The 18,696-nt window shown below is 40.8% G+C and overlaps 1 protein-coding gene across 1 annotated transcript; it reads right to left on the bottom strand.

The window, feature by feature from the left end:
• Positions 1-2,906: 2,906 nt before the first annotated feature.
• On the bottom strand, positions 2,907-6,272 carry ckma (creatine kinase, muscle a). The gene is made up of 8 exons (XM_042008995.1): positions 6,178-6,272; positions 4,901-5,108; positions 4,651-4,805; positions 4,409-4,541; positions 3,980-4,151; positions 3,756-3,879; positions 3,490-3,679; positions 2,907-3,371 (listed from the first exon to the last, which is right to left on the bottom strand). Exons 2-8 carry the CDS (start codon positions 5,091-5,093, stop codon positions 3,193-3,195), a joined length of 1,146 nt encoding a protein of 381 aa, XP_041864929.1. The 5' UTR covers positions 5,094-5,108; positions 6,178-6,272; the 3' UTR covers positions 2,907-3,192.
• Between the last annotated feature and the right edge of the window lie 12,424 nt (positions 6,273-18,696).

Raw genomic sequence — 18,696 nt, forward strand, 5'->3', positions numbered from 1 at the left:
TCTGATGAGTCCAGGTCTACCCTGGTCCAGAGTGATGGAGCATCAGGGTAAGAAGAGAGGAGGATGAAGGGATGCAGCATCAGGCCTGGTGCTGCTGTACAAGCCTGTGGGGGCAGTCTATGGTGTGGAGTTACTGGGTTCAGGTTCAGGTTCAGGTCTAGGTTCAGGCCTAGGTTTGGGTCTAGGTTCAGGTTCAGGTTCAGGTCCAGGTCTAGGTCTAGGTTCAGGTCTAGGTTCAGGTTCAGCATCATTATGTGACCAAAGAATGAGGTCAGCTGATACCTGGATATCCTGAATGAGCAGGTTGTTCCATCAATGGAATTTTCTTCCTTGATGGTTCGGCCATATTCCAGGATGACTTCCAGGGTTGATCAGACTTGTAAAAATGTGGTTCAGGGAGCATGAGGCACCATTTTCACACGTGGTTTCAAGCAGTAACCCCATTAAAAATCTTGGGGATGTGCTGGAGAAGTTTTTACGTAATCGTCCAACTTGCCCATCATCACAATAAGATCTTGGTAAAAGAACTTTGGACGGAAATAAATGTGACATTCACGGAACAATGCCACAGCTAATGCTGCTGTAAACAAAGGAAATCCTACAAAATATCAGTGTGACTGTTTTTTGGACGTGGAGCACATCTATCTATGTTAAGACAAAGTCCACTTCCTAACAAGGGCCATTATGGACCTAACCTGATTCAGCCCTGAGAAAAACGTCAGTGGGTTTGTGGTCACTCGTCCAAACGAACCGATACCTCTGTAAGTCTGCCGTAGTTTCACTGCAATGCAGCTCTTCTACTGGTCCTGTTCTGTGCCATGTGATCTCACCCTACGCGTCATCTCATGTTGGTGGGAAACACAACCAAAGTGGATCAGCCAAACAGCAAAACTTCTCAGATTACACACTCACCTTAGCTAATACACACTCCCAAATGTCCACTTCTTTCTACTTGTGGCACAGTACACAACCTGCTCTGTCCCTTATTGATGACTGTGGGGATCGGGGAGCGTTATGAATCCAGAAAGGCACAAAGAAGGCAGTGTGGACAGTGTTTTCTTCTTGTTAGTCCAGTTGCCTTTACAGTGAACAGCCCCCAGCGCCTTCATACAGTACATATTTAATGTAAAAAGAAAAAAAGAAGCTTTCTATACTCCCTCCCTGTTTTTAGTGAATAATGTACTGTGATATTTGCGTAGGCTAACAGAGGTCATATTGTTTGGCTGCTGGTTTACTGTTAATACTATCTCTCAGTTGTGGCTTTACTCATGGTGACCCTAACCAAACAGCCCATCCCTTTCCCCTATCCGCCCTCATACCATTCCCAACCATAAACCACCAACTCCCAACACTTTACCAGTGATGCCAACTGCATCTGCCCCCTGCCTCATACACACTAACAACCTTTTTCTGTCATCACAATGCGCATTTGGCTTTTGTTTCCCATGGGGAAGCACCCGGCCATCATCCACTCTCCCACGTTGTGTGACATTGTCTCAGTCCTGTTTGGTGTGTGCTGTTTCATGAAATCCAACAGGGGAGGCCAGTCTTGAGCCACCACCCCCTCAGGTTGAGAAACAGACGCCAAAATGGACACGGGGAGTCTGTCCTTGTCCTCTCGCTGGACGTTTCTCATTGTGGTGTATATTAGCATTAGGTAATATAGACCTCAATGCACTTCGCTTTGACTTGAATCAGCTCCTTCCAGTGTACCTGTATAGGTAATGTCCAAAACTAGCCACTGGAGGGCGCCAATGTCTTAAATGTGAAACACTTCGATTTGTGGATATTTGCACAGGTACTTTATTTATTTTTTAGAATAATATCATTAAAAAAACAGGATTTATATCAGTCATTTGATGGCTGTATATAAAATATATGAATATAGTATATATCTTAGAGCTCAAGGTTTATTTATAGCTAGAGCAAGGGAAGTAACACTAGATAAAAGCAGTTTCTGTCAGTGATAATGGGGAACAAAACCAACCTGCAATCCTGCATGACTTCAGAGTGTGGGTTTTACTGGGAAAAATGATGCACAGTAAGGATTGGATTGGCTGTATGAAATGTACACTAAGTCCGTTTGTAGACATGAATTGCTAATTGAAGCGCCAGATTTTTATTTTTCTTTGTATTTTCTCCCCTTTCACAAAAACAAAGAGAAGGGCTCCAGTGAGGTACAGTGACTTTAATCCACCTTGTTGCTAGAGGATAGAAATTTAACTTGAATTTACACAGATTACACAGAACTCAATGACATGACAAAGAAAAAAAAGCACTGGGTTGCAATCAAGCCATAGAAAAGTTATGTTGCTGTCTTCTGAACTCAAATGTGAATCAGGTGGTTTGCTGAGAATTTCAGTGAGATTTTTTTTTTAAAGTAAAACAGAAGAAAAAGTATAATTTAGAGTCAAACAGCTCAAGTATAAGACTGATGAGCATTGTGTTTGGGAGGAAATCTACTGTGAAAACATCTTAAAAAGAGATTTTGTTGACCCGAGTGTTGCAGAAATGCATAGCAGTATTAGGACCCCGAGGGGGCTCAGCATGTAACATGCACCATCATTTCAAAACTGATTTTGGAACCAGTTGATGCTATATGCAAAATAGACTGAATAATACACACAATTTGACTTCTATGAGTCATTTTGCTTTCCTTCTGTTAAATTCCTTCCCTCAGAAGCAAACTGTAAACTGAGATTGAGTGATTGTGGTATATGAGGAGAACTTGGTTCTGAAGATGAATAAAATTCACTGATGTTGGCATTTTTTCCTTCATTTTTTGTGTTGTGCTTTCATAGCTATGTCACAAAGACTGATGTGAGTATTGTCAATGGCCTTCATTTCTCAAGCAGCTTCAAAAAAGACCAGAATAGTTTTTTTTCATGGCAATTTTTTTTTATTGAACAGTTTCAGTAACTTTTTTTTTACTTTTTATAACAAAAAGTAGGTGATGCCACGTCTGCCAGGTGATCCCAGTGCAGTGGAGGCTGATCCCAGGATGTTACCAACCAACACTGGAGAGCGTGACAAATGGACGGAGGACAGAGAAAAGGGGAAAAAAGCTGTAAGGAAGAAAAAGAGGTTGGCAGAGTCCAGAGTCTCTAGGTGAGCGGCTGTTCCCTCTGCACGCCTGTCAGCTGGCTCGATTGCACATGAATGATCACGAGAAAAACGGAAGATTGTCCCTCTTTACTTCTGGGCCGGGATCATGCTGTCGATGGCCTCACCCTTCTCAAGCTTCTTCTCCATCTCAACCATCAGCTTGACACCATCAACCACCAGCTGGACCTGCTCCACCTCGGAGGAGCCCAGACGGTCGGCGTTGGAGATGTCAAACACACCGCCCACGGATGCAGTGTCCACACCACCTATAGAGAAGTCACAAGGGGCGTAATGCTGAATAGTCATTGCATCCTCCAGCAGAGTTGTGCCGTCTGGAGAGAAACCATTTGGTGGACCATGCTGCATGAGTACATCTGAACATACCTGTGCCACGCTTCTGCAGACGCAGCCTTGTGAGGATCTCTTCAAATTTGGGATGTGTGCTCAGCTTGGGCAGCTTGACGTGCACGCCACCACGCAGGCCGGTACCCAGATTGGAGGGGCAGGTCAGGATGTAGCCAAGATGCTCGTTCCACATGAAGCCATGGTTGTGCTTCTTGAATATCTCCTCAATCTAAGAGTTAGTGGAGACATTTAGAAGAGCATAGCGATAACAACCCCCTGGCTTTTAGCTAGTTGTTATTGTGTACCTTCTGCAGGCCGACGCAGAAACGCCTGAAGACCTCCCTCATGTTGCCACCCTTCTGCATGGAGATGACACGCAGGTGATCCTCCTCATTCACCCAGACCAGGAAGGTCTTGTTGTCATTGTGCCTGACAGAAGGAGAGAATGTGGAGATAGTTTGATGTTTAATAAAAGTACAAATCACACAAAAGCATTTCCTTGGCCAATTTACCTACAGTTAACACCCACCAGATGCCCCTGGCGTCAGGCCAGTCACGGGCCATACCAGCACAAGTCAGCAGAGGAGAGACGGGCTTGTCAAACAGGAAGTGATCAGCGATCAGCTGCTCCTGCTCAGCATCAGTCATGGACTTCAGGGGGTAGTACTTTCCCTTGAACTCGCCATCCAGGCTGGTCAGAGCTGCATGGACAAGCTTACTGTTAGGACATCTAATGAAGGTTGGCAGTGATTAAATGGATGAGAATAAGCTCAAAATATATTTCCTTTTGTGGTATCTCAACGGGTTTATGTTGTAGAATCTCAGCCATCCAAAGCACAACAATCTCAAGTGCCTAAATAATCAAGAACTTGAGCTCTTTTTGGGGTTATTTTGAGCATGATTATTGTTTTGGCCCAACCATTTCTATACGTATAAACCCAAACTAATTGTAACTTACCCTCAACAGCCAGCTTCTCAATAGCTCTACGCTCGCCACGGCTGTTGTGGGGGGGCAGGGTGTACCCCTTGATGCTGCGGCCAGTACGGACACGGCTGGACAGAACATAGTTGGGGTCCAGATCATCACCACCCTAAGAAAAAGTCATTAAACCTTATGTTACGTGGTCTAAACATCTCATTAAGTTGTATTTTTCAACAGCTATACAGTTTGTTGTTGAAAAATCAAGTGCTGTTCTGCACCTTCAGGTTCTCGAAGTTGAGGTCAGTCTTGTGCTTGTCAGTGGGCTTGTATCCACCATGACGGTCAGAGATGACGGGGTCCAGCAGATCCTTGAAGACCTCGTAAGATTCCTCATCACCAGCGACACAGCCAACAGTCATGATGAAGGGGTGACCTGAACAAGTCCGAGAAGATAGCGGGGTTATGAAAAAATATTTTTCTAAACAAGCCGGTCATTTTTCTAATGTTAAAAGTCCCTATGGGTCTTACCAGGGTTGTCTATACCAGTCTGGATAACATCATCCAGAGTGTAGCCACTGGGTGTCTGCTTGTCCCTAAGCTTGTCATAAATTTCCTTGGTCAGGGCCTTGGCCATATGGTTGTTGTGCTTGGACAGGTCTGGGAACTCATCCTCAACTTTGTAGTTGAGTTTGAAGTTGTTGTGGGTGTTTCCAAAAGGCATGATTGCTTTCTAACACTGCAAAGATAGGGAAACAGAAAGAATGAGGATCTCCTGAAACATTCATCAACTAACCTGACTCTGTCCACACTGGTGTTTCAAATAGGTGTAAAAATGTTTCATAATTTGGAGATATGAAATATTCTGCAGGACAGCTGCAAAGTCTAAGCAGAGGAATCCTGGTAACAAATGTCACTCAGTTCCAAAGGCTCAGATATCCAGTTGAAATAGTGTAGGGGAGGAACATGTGTTTACCGAGTATTTTTAGCAACAGCACATCTGACTGTATACCCTCACTTCTCGCAGGACATACAAGCAGCAACTTAAATGGGTAGAGACAGAGTCAAACTGTGGAAGACTTAAACTACTAGTTGGCATCACAGGATCAGACAGAATGAATCACTTCAAGGTCACACCACGTTAAACTTGTGACAAAATTATAATGAGCTGTCGACATTTTTTCACCTCTCACTGGACCACATTCCACATTCCTCTACTTGAAAGGATCCATCTATGTGCTTATCTCATTTTGATTCTCATTCTTACACATGCATATATACTTATCACACAAAAACAACCCCCTTTAAGTTGATCGATTGTCTCAAGAGGTTCAAGCTGAAAAAACTACAAAAAATTAGCTTATAAATGACTAAAATGAATTGTAGGACATCTGCTTTCCTCCGGCTGTTTTCCCCACATGCATTAAACAGTAACGCACCTGTCCATGTAAATCTTCTCTTTGCAGAGATAATAAATTCAACCATATCTGCTGCTAGTAATTCTAAAACATCAACTTAATGGAAAATTGGACTTGACTTGAAAAATCTGCCAAAACTGAACAACCTTTTATTTCCAGGCAGGTGGGACTTTCCCCAATTCACCTTGAGGATGCAAACACACCAGGAATGTTGTGCCCTTATCCTTTGAACATTTAAGTTTAAAATCCTTAACTGCAGTAAAAGCAAAAGCACCATAAAGTGGTTATTTGTGACATTTAAAAAGATCTGATAGTTTTCAAATCCATCCATATTTCCTTCTCTTCCCTTCATCAACACCATAAAAATAATTAACTCTGATATTTTTTTACCTGCACACAAGACAAGAACAGAGGTAACAGTCCTTGGGATCAGATCCTGTTCACCACAGCCAAAATAGGGGTCACCCAGCTCTGGAGGTCTCTGCTCTCCGTTTATATAGCGGGCATTGGTTTGGTCATTTCAGTGGCTGCTGAGCCCTCATTGGTCAGAGTCACCGTGCTGATACTCTGAACAGTTTATGAAAGGGACGCCTTTGCATCACTGTCATTCAAGACGATTACTGCAGCTGTACCCTCACGCCTCTCAGCACCCCTCACTCAATGTATCCTGGGCCCAAACATAGCGCCAGTTGGGTGATCTGAGAGGGTAGGGGTCATAAGAGTAGTGGTGTTAGGGGTAGGACTTACTGAGGGTAAATCAGGTGAAAAAACTAGCTTCACTTTGCCAAGCATGCCATGAAGAAATGGACTCTTAGGTGTGAATGTTAGAAAGAGTCGGTGTCCTTTTCACTTCTCAGATGTTAACAGTTTATGCAGCAAATACTGTCCTGAGGGATCTTTCATCCTCAGTTCTCTCTGGATGTGCGGAATTAAAAGGTGGTATATCCAATATCATAATCTGAAATGGTAAGCCTTTGAAGAACACTTCCTTCATGATAATTACTGCCATCAACCTGCGCTGTGTACAAACTGTGCAGTACTGTAAAGAACATATTAGCATGCTAACGCACTCACATGAGATTTAGTGTTCGCATGTTAGTACTGTCACCCCAACCCCAGTGGTTGAGGGAGTTAAATCCCAGTCCCCTTGCAACCCTGAATAAGAAAATTCAGGTATGAAAAATTAATAAATGTATGACATAATTAATGTTACTGTTGTAGTTATGATTTTTTTTTACAAGCTAATGGTAGTATTTAGCTTGTAGTCCCACAATGCCAAAAAGCATGTAGATAAATGTATTGAAAATTAAATGACAACTTTTATTTCATGGTGTTTATATATATTTTTACATATTGAAAATTTGTATATATTTTTCCCACGTTTTTAAAAAATATATCTATTTAGTTGAATGTTGCTCAGCAATGTAGCAACTCCCAAGCTAACAGGGCTAGCAGGTTTTGCTAGCAATGATCAAGCATCTGACAGAATTGTTTTTATAGACATCTTCTCCTACATGTTCAGTTAAATCTCTCAATTTTTCAGCAATGTTTACATTACTGATGGGCTGAGGTCAGTATCTTTAGGAAAGGCCATTGGAAAAGCTTAACTTGCTTTATTCATTCCACAAGCAGCTTTGACGTGTATTTTGGGTTGTTGCACTCTTGGAAGATGCGCTTATGTCCATGTTTCAGCATCACCTACACAAGTAGCTTAACATCACCAGGTATGAGTGAGGAGTGAATGAATAATGGACACAATGAAAGTGCTTTGGTTGCCTTGAAAAGCGCTATATAAATCTAATCTCTTATTATTATTATTAGCTAGTGTAAATCTATGATTCCGTGTCTCAGACCTGCTCTGTCCTCTTTGGACTTGTTCTGTTGTAAGACAAATCCACTGAGTGCTTGGTTGGCGATTGCTTGCAGGTAGCTGTGACATCTCGTTTTTTGTCAGGCAAAAAGACACTTTTGAATCCATGCTGATTAAACAAAAGCAACATAAATAAAGATATCTGCACCAAGTTTTTCAGCTGCAGAGCTGTTATGCTTCTTGTTCCACCAGTTAATCTAATCTGTGGTCAGTTAGAGGTGTACAGGTCCTTAATCTTTCAAGACCTGAGGTCTCCCAATCTGTCCTGAAACATCTTTAATTTTCTTCTGCTTCACTTTATCAGCACTTATCTTTCCAAGGATAATATTCACATATTGTACTATGACTTGATAGTGTTTTAGAGCTACATCTGCATCATTCCAAAGGAATATTAACATTCCAGCCTGAACCGTTTTTCATTTGTACAATGTGCCATCTTCGTCTGTTCTTTACCAGTAACACACGTACTGGTGTTTACACATCTTAGCAAATCTCACAAGCATTCCCTTTCATTTTACTCCAAAAGTATTTAAAGATACTTTGTGCTCACAGAGATATACTCAGTATGAGTCTGAGCTCTGCCACATGCAGAAGTACTCAGACGACACTGCCATAGTTGGATGTATTAAGGATGGACAGGAGGAGGAGTACAGGAGTTTGGTGGAAGACTTTGTTGGCTGGTGCAGGGCGAACCACCTGAAGCTGAACACTTCCAAAACCAAGGAGCTGGTGGTGGACGTCAGGAGGAACAGATCAGACCTGAGGCCCGTCTCCATAGAGGGTGTGGAGGTGGAGTCGGTCAGTTCATATAAGTACCTGGGACTGCAGCTTGATGACAGACTGGACTGGTCAGAGACCATCAACGCCATCCACAAGAAAGGACAGAGCCGTCTGTACTTTCTAAGGAGGCTGAGGTCCTTCAACATCTGCAAGAAACTGCTGCTGATGTTCTACCAGACTGTGGTGGCCAGTGTCCTTTTCTATGCTGTGGTGTGTTGGGGAGGCAGCATAAAGAAAAGGGACGCAGCACGGCTGGATAGAGTGATCCGAAGGGCAGGATCTGTGGTGGGCACAGAGCTGGACTCTTTGGTCTCAGTGGCAGAAAAAAGGACCTTGGACAAGATCCTGACCATCCTGGACTCCTCCTCTCACCCTCTGCATAGAACTCTGAGCAGGCAGAGGAGTGTGTTCAGCCCCAAACTACTGTCCCTGACCTGCTCCACCAACAGACTCAAAACTCTTTCGTACCCCGGGCCATCCGGCTGTACAACATCTCGCTGAGGGCGCAGGGGTCACAACCACAACCATAGTCTGAATAGTTTTTATGGACATGTGCCTTTTTCTCATTTGGAAGCACATTTGCTCTTATCCCATTCTGTTAACACTGTCTCAGCAGTTTTTGCACATCCTGCACTTTTTCACTCATGCACCTTGTTTGGCTACCACCGTCAACATATGTACATACTTGATCACCTGTACAGTATATATGTACATAGACCATAATAATGGTCTTCTTTATCTACCGTTGCCTCTATTTAATTTTAAATTAGTCTAGTTATGCTTAAGTACTAACCCCTAATGTCAAGTACTAACCTTTAATGTATGTATATGCTACTGGATGCTTGAATTTCCCTCGGGATCAATAAAGTATCTATCTATCTATCTATCTATCTATCTATCTATCTATCTATCTATCTATCTATCTATCTATCTATCTATCTATCTATCTATCTATCTATCTATCTATCTATCTATCTATCTATCTATCTATCTATCTATCTATCTATCTATCTATCTATCTATCTATCTATCTATCTATCTATCTATCTATCATTTAAATTTTGATATAAAAATTTCAAACAAAGGGTTAATTTCTCATTTTATTTAAGATTTGTTTTGTAGATAATGTTATTCCAGAAAAACTTGCCTACATTTTTAATCATGCAAGGCTGGCAAAATGCTTGAATCCTTGAAGTGTTTATTCTCATCAGCCTCAAACAAATGTTCCAATTATCGTAATGAATTTGATTCTAATGTTAGTTTGTCTCTTTCAAAAGGCTTTTCCGTGTTTTCTGGACAAGTAACATGAGGAACTTAATAATAGTCATCATCAGCGGCACTGGTTTGTCCGTCTGTTAGCAACATGACTCAAATTTTCAGGAAATCTCCAAAATGGAATAAGTAGCACGTGATTAGATTTTGGGGGTGATCCGGATCGCCGCCAGGATCCAGGAAATTTTTAAAGGACTGTGCTGTGGGGAGATAGTAATTCATTTTTGCCATTAGAGCTTCTAACTCAAAAATAATGCCCACAATCAGAAAAAAAAGAAAAAAATGACTTGGCAGAGGTCTGTGCTCTCTGAATGCTTCTGCTTCAGTTTAATTCTATTTAGGCTCTACTGGTAGTTGCTTTGAAACAGTTTTTATCACAGTGCATTTGAGAATTTGAGCAAAGAACAGCTTTCACAAGTGCATTGATAGTTCCACTGAGGAAACATAAGATTGTTCAAGCCAGCACTGTTTCAAGATTCCTCCCAGGGTGTATCCCCCTCCCATCGTTCAGCAGACAGCTGCCTGGTTTCCACCTGCTCCTTCCTTCCAGTCCCTTACGTTATTACCACCCTGATGCATCCTCAGTGCCAACAGCTCAATTCCTCCCTCGCAGCTATTCATTTCAACACTGCCAGACACTACGCAGCACACACTTTCTCCCCTTCATGTCCCCTCTTTCTTTTCTACAGCTCTTCTGTGTGAGTTCCTCTCTTTTCTTTTGCGGTCTGGTGCTGCCAGCGTCCAGAAATACCGGCAACAGAGGCGTCTGTTGGTGCCCTAATCCTGAAACCACTTCTCATGTTACCCAGCTGTCTGCTGCCTGTCCTCCCCGAAGTCAGGAGTTACCAAATTAGCGCAGGTTTCCGCTATCACTTCATGTGCCAGTCTTCCCCTTTACCTTGTGAAACTTTAGTGTATATCTCTTGGTGGGTTTGCACTCAAATATAATAACGATTCTCAGTTTTTCATGGAGGGAATGATAAATAATGGGTCTATGTGTAAGTAAAACTCAAAATAATGTTTAATTTCTATGCCAGAGTGATATCTGTGACCCTGAATTAGATTAACAAATGGTTGAAAGGACTATAGAGTAATATCACCTGTAAATTAGACACTAGATCCAGTGATCAGCTGCTGACGTTTTACTGACAGCCGCTGAATAAAGCTGGTCTAGCACAGTTATGCAACAGTCTGGTGAGATGATGCTTGCTTCTTGTGCTAGTGGTGACAATGGAGTTCTTCCAACTTCACAAGATGCTGGAATACCCGTCAGGTCACAGAAATAGTCACAAAGTCACACAGCTTGCAGAGTTTTATGATGGCTTTAGAATAAAATATCAGCCTGAAGTGGAGTGACCCAGTCATAGCGTGCACTGTCCTATTACACAAAGTCTTTCTTGATCCAAAGCCTTTTGTCTTTTTGGCTCACTGAGCATATCAGGGGAAGTGAGCTGTAGCTCGTAGCCCTGCAGGACACTTTCTTGAAACAACGTGACACTGAAAAGAATCCATGCCATCTGCTCTGACCTGTGTCAGAATAGCCCAGTGTCAAGCTGCAGCTGCGTCCAGTGCTACGCTCAAGTGTTGGGTGAGGGCACACTGCTGCACGCGCCTTAGAAATGAGGGAAATCTATCATTTTGATACCTCTAGATGTTCCCGTCCTGTAAATAGAAAGAAGCGTGGTTGGAAATATAACTGTATTTTCTTGGTAACTAAATACAATGACGTATCAAGGCTTTATAAATAACACCTTTATGGAAGACTATTTAAAGCTGCCACAGTCTATGCAGCACCTGTCTGTAGAGAACCAAAATGGAGATCCACATTATGCAAGTATGATTATATTGGTTTTTAGATAAAAAAAATTATAGAGGAATAAAGTAATAGATCTGATCCTCTGACAATCTAAAGTCTTACACCTGTTTTGAGGGATGATTAGTTTGTAGTCCAGCTAAAAATTACACAAGCTGAGTTCTGTTTTGTCGGCCTGGAGTTGTGAACTCGCAGCAGTGCTTGTTGGAGTGACCGTACTTAGTTTTACTCCTCTGGAACTCAAGTCATGTGTACATATCAGGGTCAGTGTGAGGCTATAATTATACCAGGCTAGCTGGGTCCATCTGTACCCTGTCAAAGAGCAACCCCCGCCCACAGAGGACCCTGATTCAATTTCATTGACTCAGTTTTCTATTCATTTTAGCCTAGACCTTTAGCTTTGGCTAAATACACCATGAAACTCCGTGTAGAGCAGGGGTGCCCAAACTTTTTGTATCCATGGGCCAAAGTGAAAATGTACCAGTGAGCCGCGGGCCAAACACAGCGGTTTTAGGGGTGAAACACAAATAAATGTAAATCGTGGTTCTTTTAATTATTGTCAGTGCATGCAAATGCATTCTTGTCCTCACTGCAAATAACACACTACAAACACCAATATGGCAAAATAACAATAAAGGCATAGTTAGAAGGACAACAAAGAAAAATTGCAGACAGTAAATTGTAACCAAATATAGTGCAAAATGTCATCAACAAAAAGGAAAACACTGCATGTACACCAAATCAAATTGCTAACAGTGACTGACAAGGTGAGTATGTCATTGAGATGTGAGCCAATCTTTCAAGTCTGACATACTCAAATAGTTTTGATTTCTCGGTGGTGGGCCAGATGTAATGAGCTGGCGGGCCAAATTTGGCCCGCGGGCCCTACTTTGGGCACCCCTGGTGTAGAGGGTTTTCCAGGATCTTCTGACTAAAATCCCTCCCAGAGTAGATCAGTCAGTCAGTCAAGCTTGTTTATGACATGACGGTGATAAAGAAAGAGTGGATGAAGTCAGATTAGGGCTGTGACCCTTGTCCTCCACCGCAGCATTAACAAATGAGTCATGCAGGTGCTGTTGGTAGGCCAATGGGTATGACCCTCTTCAAGAGGATTAACGGAAACCAAACCACATGAATGCAAAGAGCTTTGACAGAAAAATGTTTATTTAAGCGTTGCAAATGTGCATCAGTTCATCTGAATGAATAAAGGGTCGGCATTCCAGAGGCTTTGAGTACATCATGTGAGCATGGATCACTGCATACGTGACGTAACCACAGATGACGCGCTGTCATGACTAACATGCATCTACACCTGGCTCACTGGCGGGACCTTGGTGAAAATGTATTTATAGTGTGTAAGTCGCATGACTTGTTTGTGTAATTTTGTACTGAGTGATTCTGTTTCCTCTTCACCCTCCAAGGTGGAGTTTCATTCGATGAGGAGAACTCCTAGATGTTAGTCCAGGACTCCTGTCATGCAGCTCGACAGCATGACGTGGAAGATATTCCTGCTTGGTTTTAAGTCCTGGTTACATTGGAACTTTAAAGGTTTAACCTGCAGCATTTCACCGTGGTCGTCACAAATTGTGTGAAACATTTTCCGTTTAGAAACTGCAAAAACTTCAACTTTAAATTTACACAACTGACCAATATCAAGTTATACTGACAGCGTGATGTTAGAAGGAATGGATGCCTAGAATTCTTTCCCCAAAATAGTTTTATTCTTTATCTTTGCCTTTATATTTATTCACCTCCAGCTTTCTTTGCCTTAATCTTTATTTCTCTTTTTTCTCTTTTTTTTAGGACTCAAGATATTCTTATAGTTCTTTCTTGAGCACTTTGTGCATGATAAGCTATTCCACAGCTTCATTTTTATTTTTCATCCTTACCCAGCCAGCATGTCCGTATGGGGCCCGCAGGGGTTAAATACGGGCTATGTGGGTACTGAGTGAGCATGGGCTTGAACTAGGCAAATGTTGCAGGTCTTATGTAGGTCTTATGGGTGCCATTTGCAAAGCCCATGTGGGCCTGCTGTATGAGCCCCATAAAGGACCTAGGTGGGTTATTTGGGCTTGGGCATAAACACATCAAAGTTAAATAGGGCCCAACTGTTTTTTTATAAACTGGGACCCACATTGGGGAGCCCATGTAGGCTGGCTAAATGAGCCCTATAAAGTATAAATATGGGCTAAGTGAGTTTGGGCTGGAGCTGGGTAACATGGATATGGGTCCTATTTGAAACCAAGTCAGAACCCATTTAAGGCCCAAATGGGCAAACACTGGTGAGGCCACTGTGGAAACTGCGGACCAACCCACCTAGGACCCTTGTCTGCAGCCCAGATTTAACCCTTATGGGCCCCATATAGACATGCTGGCTGGGTACTGTCATCGCTTTCTGTCTTTACAGTACCTTCTATTATCTTTCATTTTACCTTTATCTCTATCAGGATCTTTATCTTCAACTTTATTTTTGTAGTTAGTTCTATCTTTATCTTTATTTTCAAGGTTCAAGTTTTCTCTGTCATTTCTTGTGCACTATGTGCATAAAAATGGTTTATATTTAAATATTATAAAGTATTATTATTCTTTACCTCTACCTTCAGTTATATCTTCATCATCATCTTATTCTGTCTTTTTATCTGTATCTTTGCCTGTGTCTTTACTTTGTAGCTGCATCTTGTGTTGTTCGTCTGCCACATGACAGGTCAGGATATCCCGGCGCACCAAACTGCCTGAACATCACACAGTTACAACAGCTGCTTACTAGAGGCTGTATTCCTTAAAACGGCCGCTGACAAAGAAGGAATTAAAGAAAAATCCGGCTCATTGATTGGACCAAAACCAGCCTGTTCACCTCGAGTAAGCAATGGGGCAACAATAACTTAGGGCAGTCTTGGGGTTTCCCAAGCAGCTGCCCAGTATGAGCACTACTACACGCCTACGTCACTTTCTTTGGTTCACTGTTGGTCTGTTTGCTTTCTCACTGCAAGTGAACTGAGACCCCTGGTTTTCAAGCAGACCAGGGCTCACTTCTTTGGTCAGCAGCAGAGTGCGAATGAGCATTCACACAATGATAATGTCAGTAAATAAAGGGCTAGTATCATCGATACCAATACTGATACTTTTTAATAGCGCTGTCATCACTAAAGCAAAGGGATGAATCCACGGAATTAACACATAAACAACTAAGTTATTGCTCATGCTATAAAAATCAGAATTTGGCGGAATGTAGGTGCTTTGTCACAGCGGTGAACCCAGTCCACCAAAAACCACTTTCTCCTCCTTATTTCTAAAGATTCTGATTGTTTCAAGCCTTAAGTTTAGAGGAAGGCTGCAGGACGACACATTTGATGGATCAAATGTGTCGCTCTGGTCCACACTCCTTACCAGTTAGTGGTGTGTGCTGCTGGGCGGAGCCTCTTTGCTTGCTCGTTTACCTGCACAGCTGAGCAATGTGACGGCTGCCGGAGAGGACCTTTAGGCCGGGTCGCTTCTATGATGAAATTCTGCAACAAGGAGACCTGACACTAAAGTACTGATGTTAGTACACTAATACTGATCGAAATTCATACAGATGGTATCGATATCGATATTTGGATTGATCCACACACCACTAGTTCACACTGCTGCAAAAGAACCACATTATCTGTGGAAGCAGCCCAGGTTTTGTTTAAACAGTGGGAGCGCGCTCTAAATCTTATGTTTAGCTTTATTATAATATACTCCTTTTAGTACTTTTTCCTTTACCTTTATTTATTTTATTTTGCTGCTACTTACCAAAATGTGACAATAAAAAATTCACTGGTTTAAAAAAAAACAAAACAAAAGACAAAATCCCCAAAACTATTTTAGTCTGACTTGGCAAAGATTCTCAGAAGCCAAAGAAAAGTAAACTGACATTTAGGTGGAGAGGCAGCAGGCATACCCCTCCAGGCCCAGTTAAAATCCTAATATTAGAGGGGATTTATTGTTCAACTGCTTCACCACCTGAAGGGATTAACTCATGAATTATCAGGCAGCCAAAGTTCACCTCTAACACACAGTGGCCAATAAACCCACAATGCACTGGGGCTCTAGGGTGAATGATATGTCAGCTGAATTACAGCTTGATACACACTTCAAATACAGTAAAAACTTTAATAACTTGGGTTTTCAAGATTTTCTTTATTCTAAAGAACATTTACTTTATATTTAATTTCTGTCTGAACTCTAAACACCTGCTCATACTCTAACGGGACTAATGGGGCAACTGAGAAAACACACCTGTTACTTATCTGTTACACACCCTGCAAACACAACAGGTGGGACGTCAAACACACCTCAGAGCCTTAGTGAAAAATCTTTTTAAAAGCATTTCATTTACACATGAAACATTGATGCAGCGTGGCGTTCTTGGAGTAAATGTGTGCTTTGGAGGCAGATTTGAGCAGCAGAGTGTTGCCCTGCAGCAGACAGCACGTATGCTGCCCACTGTTGCATCTCTGGCTCTCTGGCGGCTCCGAGTCTTCCTTCTGTCGTCAACAGCTGAGCTGTAAATTAACCTCTGTGACAAAAGACAACATCTCTTTGGTCTGCACAATGTGTTGCTTTAAACTGATGTGAATTGTTTTGCTGCTGTGCAACATAGAAACAGTCAATCATAGTATAAATGTTCCTAAGGTGATGTTTTTCTATTGACTTGTTATAGTATAGATGGGACAGGGATATGGAGTGGGAAAGGAATGAAGATGGTAATAAAGAGTTGCTTTTAAACAGAGATAAGGGATTTGAGTCACACTTCATTCCTTCATTCTGGCAGGTGCAGTGATTTATTAAAACATGCAAATATAAATTTGTACAGTTTGAAAGTCAATATTTGGTCTGTGTGCCTTTATTCTTGAACACAGTTTGAAACGTGCTGCACAAGCTAACAGAGGTCTCCAGCTCCGGTCTCCAAGGATTTCAGCTTGTCTTACTGTCCACATTTCAGTAAAATGCTGCCCAGATTACAGAATTGCTAAGAACAGCATAAACAAAACAGTAAAACAGTATAAACAGCATAAACGGTCTAAAATGCGTAAACAATGTAAACAGTATAAACAGTATGAACAGTATAAACAGCGTAAACAGTATAAACAGCATAAACAGTATAAACAGTGTAAACAGTGTAAAAAGGGTAAACAGTGTAAACAGCAGAAACAGTGTAAACAGTGTAAACAGTGTAAACAGTGTAAACAGCGTAAACAGTTTAAAAGGTGTAAACAATGTAAACAGTATATACAGTATAAACAGTTTAAACAGTGTAAACAGTGTAAAAAGTGTAAAAAGTATAAACAGTGTAAACATTGTAAACAGTGTAAACAGTGTAAACAGCGTAAAAAGTGTAAATAGTATAAACAGTGTAAACAGTTTTAAAAGCGTAAACAATGTAAACAGTATAAATAGTTTAAACAGTGTAAACAGTGTAAAAGTGTAAACAGTGTAAACAGTTTCAAAAGTGTAAACAGTATAAACAGTTTAAACAGTGTAAACAGTGTTAAAAGGGTAAACAGCGTAAACAGTGTAAAAAGTGTAAAAAGTATAAACAATGTAAACAGTTTAAAAAGCGTGAACAATGTAAACAGTATAAACAGTTTAAACAGTGTAAAAAGCGTAAAGAGTGTAAAAAGTGTAAACAGTGTAAAAAGTGTAAACAGTATAAACAGCGTAAACAGTTTAAAAAGTATAAATAATGTAAACAGTATAAACAGTTTAAACAGTGTAAACAGTGTAAAAAGTGTAAACAGTATAAACAGCGTAAACAGTTTAAAAAGCATAAACAATGTAAACAGTATAAACAGTTTAAACAGTGTAAAAAGTGTAAAAAGTGTAAACAGTTTAAAAAGCGTAAACAATGTAAACAGTATAAACAGTGTAAACAGTGTAAACAGCATAAAGAGTGTAAAAAGTGTAAAAAGGATAAACAGTATAAACAATGTAAACACTTTAAAAAGCTTAAACAATGTAAACAGTATAAACAGTGTAAACAGTGTAAACAGCGTAAAAAGTGTAAAAAGTGTAAACAGTATAAACAGTGTAAACAGTTTAAAAAGCATAAACAATGTAAACAGTATAAACAGTATAAACGGTATAAACAGTTTAAACAGTGTAAACATTGTAAAAAGGGTAAACAGTATAAACAGCGTAAACAGTGTAAACAGTATAAACAGAGTAAACAGAGTAAAGAATATTCCCAAAGTATACAGCTGATTTGCAGATGCTATATGAAGCGCAGACTGGTTGATGATGATGTATTTTCCTGTCTGAATGTTTCTTTTTATTTTTTATTTTCTTTTATTAAATTTTTTTTTTTTTTTTTATCTCAAATGCTTTATTTTTGTTCTTTTCAGACAGACATAAAACTTTATTGTCACTTGTTGAACTTTGGTTGGTCCTGATTGGACATTACTTTCTTATCTAAGTGACAGTAGGTGGCTTCATCATAATTCCCAGGACAAAACAGAGCTCTCTTAGCACCATAGTGGCGATAGCTATCTTTTTTTAAATCACATAAATGTGTTAAATAATGGTGTTATCATGGATCTCTCGCTGAGAATTTACCATATAGTCTCAGAATAAGATTTTTTTTTTTTTTTTAACTTATTTTATTTGTTTGTTTTTATAACAAACAAGAGTCCGGTATCTGAAAAAGTCAGACTTTGGTAATTCAAATGTTTCCCAAACAAACTGGCTTTCAGCAAACAGATTATATATGAGTTTAATACCTTTCATGTGCCATGTTGAAAAAGTGGCATCCAGAGAAGCTGGAGGAAAGTTATGATTTCTCCAGATATGGGCGTATACAGAGGGTGTCCTCAAATTAAAGTGTGACCTAAATTGTGCCCAGACTTTAATTGTCTGACAGACAATTGGGTTTAGTGACTGCATGGTCGATAGAGCTGGACTAGCACTTACCAATGAGCCACGGTGTAAGTGGCTTGTAGCATATTCAACTGACACCAACACTTCCGGATGGTTTGTGGTATCAAAATAAACCCACTGAAGGATTTTTTTGTATATTGCAGGCCCAGTGGTAATAAAGGAAATTCGGAAGTGCCAGCCCAGCTCTCTTTTTGCATCTCTGAAGAGCAGCGCTCTTGATCTTGTGTGAACCACCCTTTCCAGATAAATGTGGCTAGAAGTATGTCAAGTGATT

This window comes from Melanotaenia boesemani, chromosome 15 (genome assembly GCF_017639745.1).
Source record: "Melanotaenia boesemani isolate fMelBoe1 chromosome 15, fMelBoe1.pri, whole genome shotgun sequence".
Classification (NCBI taxonomy): Eukaryota; Metazoa; Chordata; class Actinopteri; order Atheriniformes; family Melanotaeniidae; genus Melanotaenia; species Melanotaenia boesemani.

What these genes read in the sequence shown, in the direction of transcription:
- ckma (XM_042008995.1), bottom strand. Translation starts at nt 5,093, where the DNA reads ATGCCTTTTGGAAACACCCACAACAACTTCAAACTCAACTACAAAGTT. An exon ending in GACTGGTATAGACAACCCTG is followed by an intron (nt 4,806 to 4,900) that starts GTAAGACCCATA and finishes GGACTTGTTCAG; the next exon opens with GTCACCCCTTCATCATGACT. An exon ending in TGAGAAGCTGGCTGTTGAGG is followed by an intron (nt 4,152 to 4,408) that starts GTAAGTTACAAT and finishes TTGTCCATGCAG; the next exon opens with CTCTGACCAGCCTGGATGGC.